Source organism: Hippocampus bargibanti, linkage group LG14 (genome assembly GCF_051943395.1).
Source record: "Hippocampus bargibanti isolate YZ-2025 linkage group LG14, ASM5194339v1, whole genome shotgun sequence".
Classification (NCBI taxonomy): domain Eukaryota; kingdom Metazoa; phylum Chordata; class Actinopteri; order Syngnathiformes; family Syngnathidae; genus Hippocampus; species Hippocampus bargibanti.
In genome coordinates this window covers 1,324,495-1,344,207 of record NC_142747.1, presented here as the reverse complement: position 1 = coordinate 1,344,207, position 19,713 = coordinate 1,324,495, and the positions used below count along the sequence as shown (strand labels likewise).

The following is a 19,713-nucleotide window of genomic DNA, read 5'->3' as shown; positions in this document are numbered from 1 at the left end:
CAGAACACGCGGTGTGCTTGTAATGGCTGGCGCACAGTTCAACCCGCCACGGACACTCACGGGCAAATGAAACACGACACAAGAAACTAAATATTGTTCAATAAAAACGAAATGAAACAATTATTACCTGCAACACAGTATGGCAGAAGGGATGGGTGAAGTCGCATGGGTTTCGTCTTGTGATTAACTGAGCAATAGAAAAGCACATGTGCTCCAAAGTTCCACTCGACAACACGTGAATGACACAAAAAGTAATCTGGACTCGAAATGAATAAGGGAACTAATTAGATAACACTAGACAGTACAAATGGGGAAACAAAATAAGATATTGTCATGAAAATGCGCGTTAATCAAGACCAACAGAAAATTGCGACTCACCCTGAATCTCCTCGAGATTGTTCTAGAAACTATGGGCGGGACATGGTGCCACACTGTGCGCCGTTGCGTCACTTCCTTCATAATTTAATAATGTAAGTGCACAACTTCGTTACATATAGCCCCTGTAATTCAGGGGCTATATATAACTTAACTAATTCAATGCCGGACATTTGCAAAAATGGGTCCACTCCAGTGCCGGGTCCTTTATTTTTGTTTGTTTTGTTTTTTTGTCATTTTCACTCAAATTGCAATGCCCACCGAATATTGAGTGTGTGGACTACATAAACATTCAATACAGTGTTAGAAAACTTACACTCTGTTCTTTCATCAGAAATAAAGAGTTGTTTCCTAAGTTATTTGGATCTGGATATATTTGTTGCTCAAATCAGATGGTTTCGGCCCAAAGGCCTGATTTTACCAAAAAGCAGAGAAGCTAATTCAAGCAGAAAGCTGATCAAGGAACATATTTTTAACTTTGAGTGCTCCTGGACAGTTGTTTAATTTGCTGAAACAATAAAATAAAACATACATTTGATGACAAAACTACATTTACTTAGATTTAGAACATCAGCATCAGAACCAGGACCACAAACATAAAAAAACGATTTACAAATGTGTGCATGTGTTTGAAATATTTCCTGAGCTAACCCGACGCCTCTCTTCCACCTTCTTCCCTTTCACTCTGCCTCTCTGAAATTAAATCCTGGTTTACCCATAACTTCCTCAAACTTAACAGGGAAAAAACTTACATTCTCCATGTCGGTACCAAATCCACCTTGAGCAAAGCTACAGTTTCTCTTTCACTATTGTCAATTCAACCTTTTCTCCCTCCCATCAGTTGAAAAGTCTTGGTGTCATCCTTGACAGCACACTATCTTTCCACTCCCATATAAATAAATAACTTAACCCGATCTGCGTATTTTCACCGACGCAATATCAATCGTATTCACCCGTCTCTCACTCCTCACACCACTGCTATCCTTGTTCATAGTCTTGTCACCTCCCGTATTGACTATTACAATTTACTTCTCATTGGTGTCCCTCAGAAACTTCTCCACAAACTTCAACTAGTCCAGAATTCTTCAGGCCGGATCTTTAGCAGAACCTGATCCTTTCACCACATGACAGCCGTCCTCCAAGAGCTCCACTGGCTCCCGGTCAAATATAGAATCAACTTTAAAATTTGTCTTTATACATTTCAAGCTATCCATAACCTTGCCCCCTCATACCTACCTGACTGTCTTAAATTTCTATTCCCTCTCGTTCCCTCCGATCCTCTTCCTCCCTCCACCACTGTGTGCCCCCCCCTGCCCGTCTCAGCACGATGGGGGAGAGAGCTTTCAGCTGCTCTGCCCCCAAACTCTGGAACTCACTTCCTCCCAACATTTGTAACATTGATTCTCTTCCCACCTTCAAATCCCATCTCAAAACCCACCTATTTAAATTTGAATTTGCTGTGTAGCTCTATCTCTTGTTTCTATTAATAATTGTATTTTATTTATTGTATTCTATTCATAATTGTATTTTATTTATTATTGTATCTATGCTTGTCTGTGACTGTAAAGTGTCCTTGAGAGCTTTGAAAGATGCTTTAAATAAAAATTATTATTATTATTATTATTATTATAAGGCAAATTACCTTCGGTCAGGGATACGTGTAAGTTCTCAGTCGTACAGGACTGTTCCATCGATGAAAAGGTTTCTTCAACCGTCATCTGTACTTCTTTGTTTGAAGGTGTCGGACGTTTCGCTTCTGATCCAAGAAACTTTGTCAGCAAACTAAAGTCTTACTGGTAGTTTAGGCCCTATATATATCCCTACTGTCCAGACATGGCGGTGCCGGACTCTGCTGTGATAGGTCCCCGCTCTCAGGTTGGGGGGAGCAGAGGACTACTCCCTGCAGCTGCTCCACTGATAGTTCCTATCGTTCTGACTAACGACTGGCCTGATTGCCCCCCTTTGACCGGGATATCCTCGTCAGTATTACAAATCTTATGTTGCCTAAGCAGGCTATTCTATGAACGATCCAAACTGTATCCCCCCCGACTACCCGAGTGGAGAGCGCAACACATCTCTTCCACTAACCTTCCGCTATGTCATTTCAGGGTTTGTCAATATTGGAAGCATCCCCTTTCTCGTGGATCCCATTTCTCATGGGTTCACCACCCACGCGTGGGTCCAAAGGTGTCAGGTGCAATGTGAGCTGGGCGGCAGCCAAAGTCGGGCAGATTTTTTTTGTTTTAATATGGTGTATGTAAGTCAAGGCCCAGGGGCCAAATCAAACCCGCCATATCAATTTATTCAGCCTGCAAAAGCAATTCAAACTTGTGAAATTCCATGATACTTGCTAAATTCCGCAACAAAATTTCAAATAGTCCCATGTAAACCGAAATAACAGTCACTATTTTTTACTTCCAATTTTTGAATTGCACTTTGAAAACACTGCAAAAAAATTAATTTAACATGTTGCTCTATGAGGAATAACACACAAACATTCTTGGATTTTGTGTTTGTCTATCTCGACGACATTCCAGTGGCCAGCTCTTCACCAGAGAAACACCAGTCGCATTTAACGATGGTTTTCAAGCGTCTTGATTCGCACGGCCTTATCGTTAATGTTGTGAAATGTCAATTTGGTCTGTCCGAGATCGGTTACTTGAGGCACCGCATTTCTGCACAGGGCGCCATCCCAGTGGATGACTTCCCCCGCCCAGCCACAGTTAAGGCTCTGCTGGAGTTTTGGGGCAGGGTTAATTTTTACAACCAGTTTCTTCCTCGCACAGATCACCTCCTGCAACCCCTCCCTAGGCGCCTTGAGAAAAAAGAAAGTTAATGATCCTGTCGAGTGGTCTCTGCAACGGGTACAGGCTTTTCAACAAGCCAAGGACGCACTCGCGAGTGCAACACTTCTGGTCCACCCGATCTCAACCGCACAGGTAGCGTTGACTAACTATGCGTCTGATATTGCCGTAGGGGCCGTGGTTGAGAAGCTGGTGGATAATGTATGGCAGCCCCTTGATTTTTTTTTTTCAGTCGGAAGCTGCAGGATAACGAACACGCAACTCTCGTAGTGAATACTCATTCAAGGTACAAGCAAGGCGTAGTATCTTCCGACGCTGGGTAAGTGCCAGCGTCGGGTTTAAATGTCCAACAGTCAGTGATGACGGAATTGACAGCAGCTGGTGGACGTCGGGCGCGGAGGCCCCGCCCAGCTATCAACTCGCTCATGACACAAGTATAGTGTTTCAACAGAGTTGTTAGCACTCTACCTTGCAGCACACATATTTTCGTTTCCTCTTCGAGTGGCACCGTTTCACCGCCTACGTAGATAATAGACCACTCATATTCGCTATTTTGAAGGTGACCGAACCGTGGACGGCCCGACAGCAACGGCACTTAGCAGCCATTTCTGATATCACAACAGACATTCGGCATGTGGCTGGAAAATGTAACCCTGTGGCTTATTGGTTGTCACGCACAATCATGTCTATACCATCTCTGGGTTGTTTTTTCAGAAATGGCCGCTGCCCAATCTGAGGATCCGACATCCACAAACTGAAGGCTGCAGGAATGTCTCTTAAGATTGAGGAGGTTGCAATGCGTGAAGGGGGACCCGCTCTCTTCTGTGATGTGTTTACGGGTCGCACTCATCTCGTGGTTCCTTTGGATTGATGTCGCCGAATTTTTAATTCGATTCATTCCCTCTCACACACTGGCATGCGGGCGTCGGTCAAGCTACTTGGGGCCAAGTTTTTCTGGCAGGGTACGAAGGGATGTCAGGAGGTGAGCTGCTACATGCGTGGCATGTCAGCATGTCAAAGTCCACAGGCACATCCGGGTGAACCTGGAAACTTTTCCGATTCCGACGAAGAGATTCGACCATGTTCCTGTGGATCTGGTCAGGCCCCTCTCTCCTACGCAGGGTTGCACGCATCTCATCACTATGGTCGATCGGACCACGAGATGGCCAGAAGCAGTCCCCTTGTCTTCCACGACCTTGACAGATAAAGCCTCTGAGTTTCTGTCGTCCTGGGTCGAGCGTTTTGGCACGCCGTCCGATATCACCTCGGAATGGGGTTCCCAGCTTGCGTCTGAGCCCTGGTCTGCCATGACGCAGTCGTTGGGTGTGCAGGTACACCACACTATGGTCTACCACCCACAGCCTCACGGGATTTGCGAAAGTTTTCACCGTTCACTTAAAGCTACGCTACAGACCGCGCTACAGGCCACGCTACGGGCCGCACTACAGGCCACGGTACACTGCGCTCATTTGGTTGCAGGTGAGGACCTTTTGGTTCGATGCCGCGGACGCCTTCCGAAACCTCCAGCCTCACTTCATCATGACAGTGTTGAGTGTCATTCCTCCATTCGGGTCTCACTGGGGTCGCCTGCCCGACTAAGTTCACCTACGCCATCGAAAGAAGGACTGCATAGTCTTGGGGGCAGGCTGGTGAAGCCCCCTGCGAAGTTTACATCTTGATTTGCTTCCTGGGTGTTCTGGGGGGGGCTGTGTGGCAGGCACTATGACCATGCTTCTCACCCAGCAGGTATAGAGCAGGGTGCGTCTTGAAGTTACGGTTGTTTGTTTTACAGCACTTTCCAATGCTGGTTTAGATCCACTTGATAGTAGTGTAAATAAATATGTGCTACCATCAGTCGTGTGTGCTCCTTCCTCTACTGCTACAGGGTACAGTGAGACCTCAACTTACGAACACCTTATGTTATGAACGTTTCATCTTACGAAAGTCAAATTTATAAACATTAAAACTTATAATAAGCACTATTTTCATAATACACACCCACCACGGCTGGTCCATCAAGCACACAACCTTCGGATCTGCTGGAGTGATCTTCGGCGGAAGCACACGATCGAACAGCGCTCCAGCCGGCGCTACTTTCACCCACGTCGATCGCCTACTTGGAGCTTTTTGCTGATAATTTTACTATGATAGGACCGAAAAAAAAACTACCACAGGCTCGTGTTCACCGCAAAAAAATATATAAAATAAAATCACCATCGCTGAGAAGAAGGAGATAATTGAAAAACACGAAGGAGGTGTGCGTTTGTGTGATTTAGGGGCCGAGCACGGCTACGCTAAGTCAACCATTGCTACCATTCTCCGGAACAGAAAAGCCATCAAAGGTGCGTCTGTTGCAAAAGGTGTTTCCGTGCTCTCAAAGCGACGGTCTAGGGCAATCGAAAAAGTTCTGTTAATTTAGATTAACGAAAAGCAGCTATCTGGCGACAGTGTGAGTAAAGCTATTTTATGCGAGAAAGCACGGCTAATTCACGCCATTATCGCCAACCTTTTTTGCGCCACGGAGCGGATTAATGTCAGACAATATTTTCACGGACTGGCGGATAAATACAACAAAATAAAATGATACGACAGGCATTGAAACTGTTTTTTTCTTTCTTTTAAATATAATAATAAACGTGTAACCATTGTGTATTTTTATAAAACTTTATTCGCAGAGTCCTGGTAACATCAGCAACAGTCTTAAAACGTAAAATATAGCTACATGCTGTGGAACCTTTGTAAAATACGCTCAGTAGAAGTCATTTGAAGTGATTTTACAAATTGTGGACACAACTTGTCCGGAGGTGTCGCTTGTCCTTTAACAGTGATGAATCTTATGTCATGGCAAGCTCCCGACAAAGCAGCAGGATAGTAAGGGCTTCATATGCACATCAAAAGATGAAGGCTGTCAGTTCAAAAATGTCCAGATGAGGGAAAGTATCAAATAAATAAATAATAAATAGGAAATCCATTTTCTCAAAACTTTTATATTGCCCTAACCCTGTTGATATCTATGCCTCAATGGAATCCAAAGCACGATTAACTGTGATTCGTAATCATCCAGTTTTAAGAGATCAGTCTCCCAGTCTACCACACAGTGGCTTCATTTATTTCCGTAGGTGGATGTGACAAATGGTTGTTGTATCCGCTGCTATTTAGAGACAGTGAGGAAAATGGTGGGTTCGGGCCAAAAACTTCAGAGGAGATATTGTGCAGGGATCCTGGGAGATCAGGCTCAGGACTTGGAGACTCTCCAGGATGTTGGGTCATAATATCAGAGAAGCGCTGCACTTCACTGGATGGATGATGCCCTGGCAGGGGGTGGTCCATACCCACAAGTGGTGTGCCTGCGTGGCCTGAAGAGGGCACAAAGAGGAGATCAACTGGGGTCTGTGCCTGCGATGAGGGTGGTCCCTGGGGAAAGAAGTCATAGTTTCCTCCTGGACCATAAAAATCACTTTGATAATCTGCAGGGAGCAAAAAAAAGTAATTAGGTTACGGAACAACTGCCACAGGAGTAATACATGAAACAGAATATTAATCTTTTTGGTAACAACGGTCACAAAAATGGACATAGTCTATCAAATAGACTAAACTTGATAGATAGAGTCTATCCCATTATCAGGTTTCGGCTCATCATTATTGGTGCATGAAAGGGTTCATTGTGTCACGGTTTCCGAGGTGGTGATGGTGGTGGATCCCAAAAAAAAGCAGGCAGGAGGGAGCAGCAGAGTGTAGCTGACAAATTGTATTGAAGAAAGTCAGCAGGAATAAAATCAGACAGGGTGAAGCAAACACATACAATGACACGACAACGAATAGTCATGCCGGGAGTCCTTTTAACTGCTACTGATTGAAACGACCAACACCTGTGCAGGTGAGGCGGGCCGACAGCGCCACCCGTTGGTCGAGTACCAGATCGTGACACATTGAAGAGACATATTTTTCATTGGCTTGGATGCCTGAACTTTGCCAAAATGAATTATTCTCATAGTCATGGCAAGACTAATGATGGGCATTTAAAGGACAACCGATGCTTCCGGACAAATTCTGTCCATAATTTGTAAAATCACTTCAAATGACTTCTACTGAGCATATTTTACAAAGATTCCACCACATATACAGTAAAGTCTCGTTATATCGATATTGGATATATCGATAGTCCCGGTTATATCGATACTATTTCTATGCACGCCCGGAGAAAATTACATGCAAACAGGGTCGGATATATCGATAGTCCTGGTTATATCGATATTTTTTCGGACTCCCTTGAATATCGATATAACGAGACTTTACTGTAGCTATATTTTATGTTTTAACACTCGCACTGAATGTTCAGTAAGTCTTGTTTTCAAGTTGGTGACGATTTCTGAAGTGACGTCACGTCAGGAAAGCTACTGACCAAGAAAGCGACACACAATGCATTTTGGGTACTTTGTTTGATCTGAAAACTTCGTGTTGACCCATTTTGATGGCGAAATTAGAAGGAAAACATAAATAATGCGATGGTGAATCGTTGTGTGTTGCACCAAGACTACTACTTGATACTCATTGACACAAATTCCCAGCAGACAAATTAGCCCATTTCCAACTGAGCCTGGGCGCCATCTTTCTGGGACACTACATTGGAGTCCTGACGGCTCGAATTGATACGTAAGGACTTCTTTAATTGATTGCAAACATTTATGCTTTCCTCTTCAGAACTGTTTGAATCATATTCATAACTGGATGAGTAACAAGAAAGCATCTTCACAGAATCTGAAGCCATTGTTTTGATTCTCGAGCAGGGCAAGACGTCCTGGCGTGACGTCACGAAAAAGTGGGCGGGGCCTTCTTAAACTCGCCATCTCCGAGGTCATTTTGAAGTACTTTTGGGACACTTTTAACTAATTTTTGTTTGTGTTTTGCACTTGACTAAAAATATCAGCCTGCGTGTTTTGGGCATTTTAGATGCTACAAAACGTTTTTTTATGTCAGTTAGGAAACAAAAAAACGCTGTTGGTTGCCCTTTAAAGGCGTCAGTCAATGAGGTTTATTTCTGACGATAACGGACAAGTTCTCAATTCATGTCAACTCATTATGGAGGACTTTAAAACGAATAAAACGAACAAGTGCACCAAAACATTCATTCATTTATTCATTCATTCTTTAATTCATTCATCATCTGACCCGCTTTATCCTCTCTAGGGTCGCAGGAGGTTATGTAACCTATCCCACACTCACACCTAGGGACAATTAAAGTGTTCAATCAGCTTGTGATGCTGTTTTAGGAATGGGAATGTGGGAGCAAATCGGACGAACCGGAGACAGTAAAGCTAAAAATCAAGTTTCATGCCAAAGTATTTGATCCTCTCCTCTTTCATCTGGAACTGCTTTATGTAACAAAGAGGGGATAGAAAGTGCTGAAGAATGAATGTCTCTCTGTGTCTTTGTGTTGTCATGTTATTTGTTATTTAGTTTTTTTTGTTCTTTTGACTTCAAGACGCCGCCGCGAGAGTGGCTGTCTTTCCAGCAGCTCCTATGTTTTGCTTTTCTACTTTCATTTCTTTCATAACTTTGCTGCTGTGAAATGTAAATGTCTCCACTGCGAGACTAATAAAGGCAAATCCAATCCAATCCAAAGTATAAAAGTGAGTTTTGAGATGTATTCTTAAGTGGGGCAGCGATGGAGCTTGCTGAATGTTAAGTAGGAGGTCATCCTCAAGAGAGGGACCAGCAAGGGAAAAGGCCATAACCCTCCCTTAGCCTCTGCTTGGTTTGTGGTGCCTCTTATACGTCTGTGTAGGCGCTCAGTCCTACAAGAGTGGTCCATCGAGGAAAAGGTTTCTTCAGCCGTCATCTGTACTTCTTTGAAGGTGTCGAACGTTTCGCTCCTCATCCGAAGCGCTTTGTCAATGAACGAAAGTTGTGCTGGTAACCCTTGCTCTCTCTACATATATCCCTAATTGGAGAGGTTGTGGCGCCAAACCTCGATTCTAATACGCATGTCCCTGGTCTATGGTTGGGGGAGCCGTAGACAACTCCCTGAAGCCAATCTAATTATCTCTTTGTCATCTGTCTGATCTTCCCTTTCACTCTGCCTCTCTGAAATTAAATCCTGGTTTACTCATAATGTCCTCAAACTTAACAGCGAAAAAATTGAAATTGTCCTCGTTGGTAACAAATCTACCTTGAGCAAAGCTAACAGTTTCTCTCTCACTCTTGATAATGCGACCATTTCTCCCTCCCATCAGGTGAAAAGCCTAGATGTCATTGTTGACAATACACTATCTTTCCACTAGCATATAAATAACTTAACCCGATCTGCGTACTTCCACCTACGCAATATCAATCGTCTTCTCCCGTCTCTCACTCCTCACACCACGGCTATCCTTGTTCATAGTCTTGTCACCTCCCAGATTGACTATTGCAATTCACTTTCTCTTTGGTGTCCCTCAGAAACTTCTCCATAAACTTCAACTCGTCCAGAATTCTTCAGCTCAGATCATCACCAGAACCTCATTCTTTCACCACAATACCCCATCCTCCAAAAGCTCCACTGGCTGCCGGTCAGATATAGAATAAACTCTAAAATTCTTCTTTATACATTTAAAGCTATCCATAACCTTGCCCCCCATACCTATCTGACCTTCTTCAAATTTCTATTCCCTCTCGTTACCTCAGATCCTCTTCCTCCCTCCACCTCTGTGTGCCCCCCTGCCCCCTACTCGTCTCAGCACGATGGGTGACAGAGCCTTCAGCTGCTCTGCCCCAAAACATTGGAACTCACTTCCTCCCAACATTCGTAACATCGATTCTCTTCCACCTTCAAGTCCCATCTCAAAAGCCACCTCTTTAAAATTTCATTTTCTGTGTAGCTCTTTTTTTGTATTTATAATTGGTTATATTTTATGACTTCTTTCTTTCCTTTCATCTTCCTTTCATAACTTTGCTGCTGTCAAATATAAATTTCTCCACTGCATGACTAATAAAGGTTAATCCAATCCAATCCAAGGATGTGAGGGTTTGTTTCACCATCTCTTTCATGTACAGATTTGCCACTATGGGTGAAACTGTTGAGCCCAGAGCACAGCCATGGTTCTGTTTGTTAACATTTTCTCTTCATTAAAAGTATGTAGTATGAAGGCAAATTCCCAATAATTGGCAGATGTGGTCCCGTTTAAATTTGAATATTTCAAGCAAATAAGACTAATCCAGCAATCTCGTCCTCACCACTGAGACTGTTGCTGATGTAGGGACAGATGAGCTCTCTCTTTACATCGACATACATCAAATGTGGTGATTTAACCAATCAGATTTCGAGTTGACAGCCCAAAAGGAGTACCAACGGCTTCTTGCAGGCGCTGGTCAACGTGAGAATTTTCACAAAATATGATTGGCTCGTCACTAATCAATCAGAGTTTGGTAAAGCTGCTCTTATCACTAGCCGCTAGAGACAAGAGCATACTGGCCAAAGCTAGTCAATATTCTATGGGTCCTGCAATTTGAATGAAAATGACAAAAACCCTGGCACTATAGAGTGGACACATTTTTGCACATCGTCTGTAGTGTAAGATGCAGGGACGCCCACATGGTGTGTGCATGCGTGTACACGCCGTAAGTGTGGGAGTGTGTGTCGCGTGTGTGTGTGTGTGTGTGTGTGTGTGTGTGTGTGTGTGTGTGTGTGTGTGTGTGTGTGCGTGCGTGTACGTCTGTGCGTGAGTGCGTGCGTGTTTGTGCTCCCTTATTAATCTTATTAATTTACTGTTTATTTTTAAAGCCCTGACGGGCCCATTTTCTCCGTCAAAGCATTAAATAGAAATCACAACTTGAGTGTGGACGACGTGATTTGTAAATTACACTGGAAGTAAATCAAACAAACTAAAGTCGTCTGTCCGTGTACAGTATATAGGCTCACTCATAACATGAAACAAAGGAAATTAATGAGGGAGGATGAATAGAATTGACTCCATGCAACAAACATTGAAAGTTTACCGGGCAACCAAATGTGGGAGGGCATTCCACTTTGAGTGACAGTCGAACACACCTCCATAATAAGAGAAAGGTCCGTTCGGAATGAGCTCCCCAGGTTCCAGGCGGTCAACCAGCGTCCTCATCCGCCTTGGGCTCCTGAAAAAAGCATGCCTGCGTGCTCCCAGTGCGCTCAGCTGCTTCATACGCCTCTCTTTGGAACGGCGGTTCTGGAACCAGACCTGCACGTGCATTGACGCAGAATTATCTCATATGCAGACGGCATTTTGACTGAAATACCATGTTTTGGACCAATAATTTGAGTGGAGATGAGAAGAAATTTTTGTCAATATACATTTGTTGGATTCTTGCAGTCGTTTGTAGTCAGGAACACTATCATTTTTCTTTCTGTATTTTTAATTTGCTATATTGTCAATCGCGTTCAACCTTGGAAAATATAGCTTTTGAGTCATATTCTCCTCTGTGAGGAAGTGCTACCCAAAGCAAACAGGGTGAGTTCATTCGTTCAATACTCTGCTTAATTTGGTGAAAACTGGTGTAAATAGTGACCTGTAACTTCACAAGTTTGTTGTTTGATGATGTCAACTGCAGTACCATGAAGTGCTGAAAAAAATGTTCACAACAAAAATCAAGGTCATATATATATATATATAATATAATGAAATGTTATTTAATCAACATTGAAGTACTGTTTGTGCCTTATTTTCTTTTAATCATTTGATGTGTAATCTTGGATTCCACCATAATGTCTTTTTTTATTTCATGAATAATTTGTTTGTTTTTAGTAATTTTGACCTTGATTTGCAACTTGTAGCGAGTAAGTACATTGAAATGTATTCTCTTGTATTTATCAAGTATATGCTTATCACAGAATGTTTTTTTTAAACAGCAGAGTATAATTTGTTGTTTTTTCTGTTTTGTTTTGGTGTCGTGTTTATTTCACATCTTTATCACGATATGTTAATTACTAAAAAGAACTGCTTTGGTAAGTAGACATGCTGTGCATTTTGATACTGTTATAATGAATGTTTCATAAAATGTAATTTCACCTCTCAAAAACTATGACGTAATTAGTTGCCACAAAAAGAAAATGGTATTTTCACCTTGTTGGGTTTTACAGTGTATACGTTTTTGAACTACGTACGATCACGACAGTCACATGTTGACCACTGAGTGATTACAATTTCCCGCAGCACGGATTGGACGAGCAATGTTAAGTGATAATGTGCAGCCAGTGTTGGCCAAGCGGGCGTGTCATAACAAAGTGACATTTGGAGTCAGGTGTGTCTGAACCTCCGTGCATGCATGACAGAAGCTCCCCGGCGACCGATTCACCGAACTCATATAGGGTTTCCTCGAACCCAGGTTAAAAACTACGGATATTTGTATTAAACCGATCTTGCCGCAGAGGCAGTCATAAAATCATTTGCACAACATGCATGACTGTTGCAAGTTATTCATACAATACGTATGCTGACCCTCTCCACAAAATAAAACATGAAGAATAGTAATTCCACTTAACATTAATATATTACGGTAAAATGAATGACATCGCGAAATGTGTGTTATGTTTGGATCCAACATAATATTAAAAACACTTCGTCGTCGAAATTGACATATTCAAACTTAATTACACACATGCTTTAAAATGTATATTATTACTCGTCACCAATAAAAAAGGTGCATTCCGAACGGAGCATGTGTTACTCAAGTTTGTATCGGTTTCGTGAAATGTGCATGACTTCACACTTGGTTCGCATTTGGATCGAAAAATTAAACGTCTCGATCTGATCGCATAAATTTGTGCTGTCCAAAATCCGCAGCATCGTCACAGCCTGGTCCCGCTTTGTGAATGTGCCTTTCAATGTGCATCAGGCATCTAAAATAAAGTGGTCTAAAAAATTCCCTCCATTCTGTCGGGATGTGACTTTTTTTTAATAATAAGAATTCATCACACATTTTCTAATACCATATTAAAGTGCATTAAATAGCTTTCAAATATTGTATAGATTGTTGTTCTATGACAAATAAGGAAATAATGGACTTTTTAATTTTTGAAATATGAGGGGATTTTCTGCCTGTAATTACAGTTAAAACAATGAAAATCTGTGACCGAACACCGAATTTCTGAACACAGTCACTATTTTAGTTATTTAAGTTATTAATTTGAATAATTTAGCGATCATTTAGTTGAATTTATATTAAATCGTCTGTATTCTTCAGTATTTGGTATCTAAAGCGAAATATAAGCAACAGATTAGCAAATATCAACGATCGAATGCAGGCAGATTTTCGTCAGAAATCAAAAACGGCTGTCACTGAAAACGACGAAAGAAAATTGCGAGCTCTAGGAATACATATGCTAATTATTCCGTCTGCTTTAAACTTAGCAGTTATGGAGTAAAATATATATTCTGCCACTTCTATGAGTTATAAAAGTACAACTTACTTACCTTTATAAACTGTCGTATTAGCAAAAAGAGCGTAAACTTCAATACATTTTCCCCGTTTCTCGTTGTCGTATTCGGAAATTTCAAGAACAATCATGGAGGGAAACGTGTGTCATACGTCATCATAAGATGCATGGCTTGGAAAATCCCACCAAAAACCATTACGTACTTCACAAAAATGCAATGATATACGACTGCGAGTACAGAGTGCGCTCGCTTCGCTGGACAGAAACAATCGCGGTGGAATGTAGGTCACGGTAGCGAACCAACATTCTGTCATCAGTGGCCAATCTTAGCTTTTCCGAATTTCACATGACTGCCATGGAATGGAATGGGCTGTTTTGTCTGATGATGAGCAATCAAGCAGCTGAGGCAAGGCGGGGTGTCCTGTCTGGTGTAATGGCGTGTCACTTTTCCCTAACCTGCTTGTTGCATCAGCGCTAATGGCCACATAACAAAAATCCACTTACAGGACCGTGTTCAGCCGCCGAATTTTATTTCCATCATGCATGTATCATTCAAAAGCTATACGGGAGCCTTGTTATTCACGTTCATGCCAAACCAACAACAGTCTACGACACCCAGGTGTCGGGAACCTATATGGCTCGCGATCCATATATGGGTCTTATGATCATTGCATCTGGCTCGCAGATAAAACGTCATATTTATATTCTCGCTTTTTAGCTGTTCATTTCCTGTTTGGGCGGCAGTTGTCGGAAAGCGCAATTTTGATTGGATGATACTGACCAATGGCCGTTGATGTCGAAACAGATAAACGCCCCCTTTTAAATAAGGCAGTCGAGTAAAAAAAATGACGTTAAATGGACGGAAGGATTTGCCTTTGTGGAGAGAAAAAGTTCTGCAGTGATTCTAATTTGCAATGAAACAATGCCATGAATGAAACAGTTGAATTCCGCTGGCATTTTGACAAGCCCCATGCTAACGTTAGCATCAATATACTTATATGAGAGACAGCAGGAAGCAAGCGTGCAAGCTAATGAGCAGTGTGCAGGCTAGCTAACAGGAGCTTCGCCTATGGACCTGGCAAGTTGACTTTCATTCCGATCGTTTAGCTGTGTCATGATCTGGTTGGCGACCCACGGGTGGCGCTGTCGCCCAGCCTGCACCTGCACAGGTGCTGGTCGTCCTGATCAGTGGCGGATTGCCACATTCGGATTGGCGACAAACGGGTAGCGACGTCAACCCTGCCTGCAGCCTCGCAGGTGCTGGTCATTTTAATCAGTGACAATTAAAAGGACTCCAGGCACGAGCATCCGGTGTCGGGTTATTGTTTGTTGTATACAATTGTATGCTGTATATGCGTTTGTTTCATCTGGCAGACTTTTACTCTTGGTCTTTGTTTTGATACTTTGTATTTTCCTGTTTGAAAGATTTTGATATTTTACATTCTGTTCCTGTTGACTTTATTTTAATACAATTTCTCAAATACAACCTGCTCCTCCCTCCTGCCTGCTTTTTGGGATCCACATCTGCCATCACCACCTTGCAAAACATGACAGGCTGGATTTGTCTTGGATCACGAGGAACAGAAAACTCCTCATTTTAATGGTGAGTATTATCACAAAGTTATTTTAAATAATATATTCTGACATTTTGTTGTAGTGTGCGTGTGCCTGTGCGGCTCTCAATGACAAACATTTCTAAATATTTTAATTGTATGGCTCTCTTAGACCCCTGATCTACGTGTTAACTCTCACATCAACAGTACGAAATTCGGTTTGCTAAACCACTGTTATACTGTAATGTGAATGTTGTTGTTTTTTGTTTTGCTTACCTGGATAACTCTCATGTTGAGGCCAGTTTCCTGTGCCAGTTGCTCCCTGATGTGTCGGGTAGGTTTGGGAGTTGCAGCAAAGGCCGCCTTGAGCGTCTCCAGTTGTTTGGCCTTAATTGTCGTCCGCGGACCTCGCCGCTTGCCGCCCAAATTTTGATCGTCGTTCTCGTTATTTACAGTTTCCTTGTCCGAGAGGGCGGAAATCTCCGTTTCCTTGAGAACAACGTCGTCCTGTAGGTGATCTTGGGAATCCGGGGACAAACTCGGGTCGCTGCACGTCGTTACTGAAATGTAAAATCAAAATGCTTTTACATAGATTTTATTAGAAACAAATACAATAAGTATTATAATTCAAAAAATGCGATCATGGGTAACTTTGCTGCTGTTACTTCCGGTGGCGGGAATGGCTGCCGATGCTCACTGGCACGAAAAATAAAACAATCCCGTGACTGTAAAGTGTCCTTCAGAGTATGGAAAGGCGCTTAAAAATTAAATGTATGATTATAAATCGTTTCATAAGCATTTCTAAATATCGATGGATGTGTCATTTGTTTTAACACATAAACACCTCTCTGTCAAGTGAAGGCAGCCGCACCACATTTCATTGATTTATCATGCCTCTTACATATAAATTAACACGCGCATGCGCACAGTCACATTTACATTGACATTATCATACGCTTACGCGCACGCACGCACACACACACACACATACTTGGGCAAAACGCATACACGCAATGTGTCCACGCGGATTTTCTTACCTGAAAGGAGGTTTGTGTCTTTCACACTGCTGTTGCTCAGGTAATCGTCTTTGCAAAGGAATTTGTTTTCCTCTATTATGTAGAGCTCTTCGCCTGTCGAGAGCAGCTTATTGCACATCATGCACGTGAAACAGTTCAGGTGAAACACGTTGCTCCCAGCCCTCCGGACCAAGTCGTTTGGAGATATGCCCTGTGAACACCCGCCACACTTGGTGCCGAATCGCCTGGACGAGTAGAATGAAATAAAATGTATTATTATTATTATTATTTAATTTAAAACAGCTTCTTATCTTACAGTGTTTTGTCGGTGTTCAAATACCTAACATGTTTCGGCATCTACTTCCGCCTTCGTCCAGTAGACGCCGAAACATGTCAGATATTTGAACACCGACAATACACTGTATGTAAGATAAGAATCTGTTTTAAATTAGATATCAAGTAGACGCGATGAACTTAATTATTATTATATCAGTTACTTCCGGGTTGAGTGAACGCTGGTGCGTGTGGCTGCCGCTGCTCACCCACAGAAAAAAAATATCCTGTGATTGTAAAGTGTCCTTGAGAGTTTTGAAAGGCGCTTATAAATGAAATGTATTGTTATTATTATTATTATTATTATTATTATTAATAAACAAATGTCATTGCTTATGTGTCGTTTTGAATTATGTTTAAGCAGGATGAAATTGAACCGGGCCGATTCGGCGAATATTATTTTATTAAGGAGATATTAGGGCAAATAAAAAATATTCGCCAAAATACATTATGGTTACTCAGATTTTCCCAGATTGCCTGATAGAATATTGGTTGTGAATATAATTTTTTAAATCCTATTTTTCTGAGCATCATCCTAAACAAACGAACTGCAGTTATACATAGGAACACTGATTTATTTTCCGAAAATGTTGTTGGTGTCTGAATTCGATGTCAAGTGATTATAGATAAGACTCAATTGGAACTCATTTTATGAAAGAGATTGTGTATATCCTACACTGTTTGAGACGTGAAATGGCACGCGTGAATTAAAATCTGATGACGTGGAGGCTCGAATGTCAAGTCAAAGTCCGCGGCATTTTTCCTCAGCGTTTAGCGATGTGTATTGAGTGTATATTGTATTACGCATCGTCGATTGCCGTCTGCAATCGCGTTGTTTGTGGGCCTTTTAAACAGTTTGCTATTCCAATCCACTTATCGTGTCGCGCCCGAACTGAGCAAACATCACAGGGTTGCGGCCCGGGTTTGATCCTGGGTGCCTCTCATCGCTTTTAAAGTGTGATTTTTTTCTAAATTTCCCTAAGAGCCCCCCTGCCGAGTCAACACGCATGCGTTTCATGGTTCGATGTTTTGCATAATAATACAAATTAAGAAGCGTTTCATTACACCGGTTGTCTTGCAAGTCCTCGCGTTAACCATGACGCACCCGCTGTGCGTTCAGTGCATTGTATATAAAGATTGAAAAATTGACACGAAAGATAGATGATGGGTCGTTTTTTCACTTGTCTATATAATATAATAATAAATAGGTAAATATGTAGGTAGATGGATGGGCGGACTGATGGATGGATGGATGGTCGGGCGGGCGGGCGCATGGATCGATGGATCGATACATAAAACGTGTTAATTTTAAACGGTATCAAAATGTTATTTATATATTACAATGATATGACAGAATTTGAAAATATTATATGTGCATATTTTCAAACAAGATAATGACATATGTTATTTTTTTTAAATAATACAAGGTTAAACTCACCAGTGGCTCGTTGTGATCATTGTGTGAATCTTACCTAAAGAAGTCATTTTTGCAGTATAATCTCCCCTCTCGAGAAAAACATTTGTCTGTCAAATTGCACTGACATTCGCAGCACTGGACACACTTGACGTGCCAGGCTCGGTCCAACACGTTGAGCAGAAAGCGGTCCATGATGGGCCTTTCGCACCCGGCGCAGTGCACCATGGCTTTGGTTTGGTTACTACTCCAATCACGGCAAGACGATTCAGCAACGTGGGCCAAGCAATGGCCGCCTGGGTCGCCCTGTCATTCGCCCGAGGCTCCCCGCTGTCAATGTGCGTGCTGACGCTGGTCTATCCGGTGCCACCTCAAATTTCCTTCATGCGTCGCGAAGGTTTACCGTCTGAAAGGCAGAAAAGAATGGATGCTGACTGCGTTTTATTTCATTGATGAAGAAAGAAACACTCCGTCTTTGGGTCCAGAGGATGCCTGTTGGTGGAATTAAAAAAAAAAAAAAAACAGATTTCAACACCCGGCTCAAAAAAAAGTAATAGCCAGGTTTACTCTGGCTTCGATGTCGGATGAAAATGTCACGAAATTCAGAATTGGTTCCCCAGTCAAACTTGCTCTTGAAAATAACGAATGCACTGTAACGTCGGCAATGGTAAGCGTATCCACGGTCAACGATCCTTTGTGCTCAGCTGGCCAAGATGCGCTGGTGACTCCAGTCAATGTGTGTAAAGGTGGGATGCATGCCCACCCGGGCTACGTGCGTCTGCGTGGTGATGCGATAGATCTCAAGTACAATGCCTGCCTTCAGACACTTCGACCGGGACCATATTGCCAGCCCTCTGGCGTCATTCCTCGGCTCGACCAATCGGCGCTGCGTGATCCCAGTCAGAATCCCCAGCAGCCTCGCCTTAACCCAACCAACTGCTCGCTATTCAAGCTTTCCCATCACCAAGTATACACACAAACTCATCACGTGTTCACCCAAAGTGTATCGGGGTGATCAGTGTAAGGCTGAAGGCGAGCTTCCGTGGCAGAAGAGGTGCCTCTCGGCTGTTGAGCATGTTTGTCCTCTGGGCGGAGGAGATACGTGAACAGGTAGCATCTTATACAGGATCGGCGAGCCGGAGTTGCATGTTGCATGGCTGATTCCTCTCATTTTTTTGTTTCGAGGCACAGGTGTGAAATTGAAACGTACAATCTGTACATCTGTTGGAAGAGTAAAGATGCTTTGGGGAATATTTAGGTTACTATAAATCGTGGGTAAAGCAATATTGAAGCTGCAAAACATTTGATGTCTGTAAATATTATATTAGCTTCAGGCGACGCTGTTTCTTTTAGAAAGACATTTGCTATTTCATTAGTTTTAAAAATCGACTCTGATTATATGGTGTGTAGCTAAAATTTCAAGAGAAATATACTTTCAAATTATGAACAGCTATGCTCGTTGGTTTGCGTCCCCAATATTTCTGGCCATTCAACAGAGCAGTATCAACCTGCAGTTCAAATAATTCTCACTTCAATTGAAGTAATGGTAATTTCGTATTCAAAATAATTGTTCCAGCTGTCCACATTTAGCATATATCGCCCTGTAGCATCCCCTTCTAAGCTACCGCATTACAAGGCTCCCTCCCATGCCTGCCCAGATGCCTCGCCGAGCTTGTGGGATCACCCTCCTTTGTCTACCAAGACGTGTTAAAGGACTGATAGAAAAAGAAGACCGATAAGGCTTCAAACATTAATTATTCTTGTCGCTGCATGCTCAACGATGACCAAGCAGTGAGAACTATTATATCGTGTGTTGGGGATACTATAATTT

The 19,713-nt window shown here is 42.4% G+C and overlaps 1 protein-coding gene and 1 long non-coding RNA gene across 4 annotated transcripts in view; one reads left to right on the top strand and one right to left on the bottom strand.

Moving 5' to 3' along the window:
• Window positions 1-5,837: 5,837 nt before the first annotated feature.
• Window positions 5,838-18,391, bottom strand: lhx1a (LIM homeobox 1a). Of its 2 annotated transcripts, none has more exons than XM_089013579.1 (5): window positions 17,941-18,391; window positions 16,157-16,380; window positions 15,396-15,679; window positions 11,206-11,371; window positions 5,838-6,646 (listed from the first exon to the last, which is right to left on the bottom strand). In XM_089013579.1, the coding sequence occupies exons 1-5, from the start codon at window positions 18,108-18,110 to the stop codon at window positions 6,267-6,269; spliced, it is 1,224 nt and encodes a 407-aa protein (XP_088869705.1). In that variant the 5' UTR covers window positions 18,111-18,391; the 3' UTR covers window positions 5,838-6,266. The 2 variants fall into 2 exon arrangements, with proteins under 2 accessions (XP_088869705.1, XP_088869706.1); XM_089013580.1 differs by having other exon boundaries at window positions 5,838-6,535.
• A 12-nt stretch (window positions 18,392-18,403) lies between these two features.
• The window catches only part of LOC148887977 (uncharacterized), a 44,565-nt gene continuing 43,255 nt past the window's right edge, over window positions 18,404-19,713 (top strand). For both annotated transcript variants that reach the window (XR_016117148.1, XR_016117149.1), the window contains exon 1: window positions 18,404-18,992. This is a non-coding gene — a long non-coding RNA (uncharacterized LOC148887977). The remainder of the gene's footprint in view (window positions 18,993-19,713) is intronic.

Excerpts from the sequence above, each read along its gene's own strand:
- lhx1a (XM_089013579.1), bottom strand. The coding sequence starts at position 18,110 with ATGGTGCACTGCGCCGGGTGCGAAAGGCCCATCATGGACCGCTTTCTG. Across the intron at positions 16,381-17,940 it reads TGCAAAAATGACTTCTTTAG|GCGATTCGGCACCAAGTGTG; the intron begins GTAAGATTCACA and ends CTACTCGTCCAG. Across the intron at positions 11,372-15,395 it reads TCAACATGAGAGTTATCCAG|GTCTGGTTCCAGAACCGCCG; the intron begins GTAAGCAAAACA and ends ATGCACGTGCAG.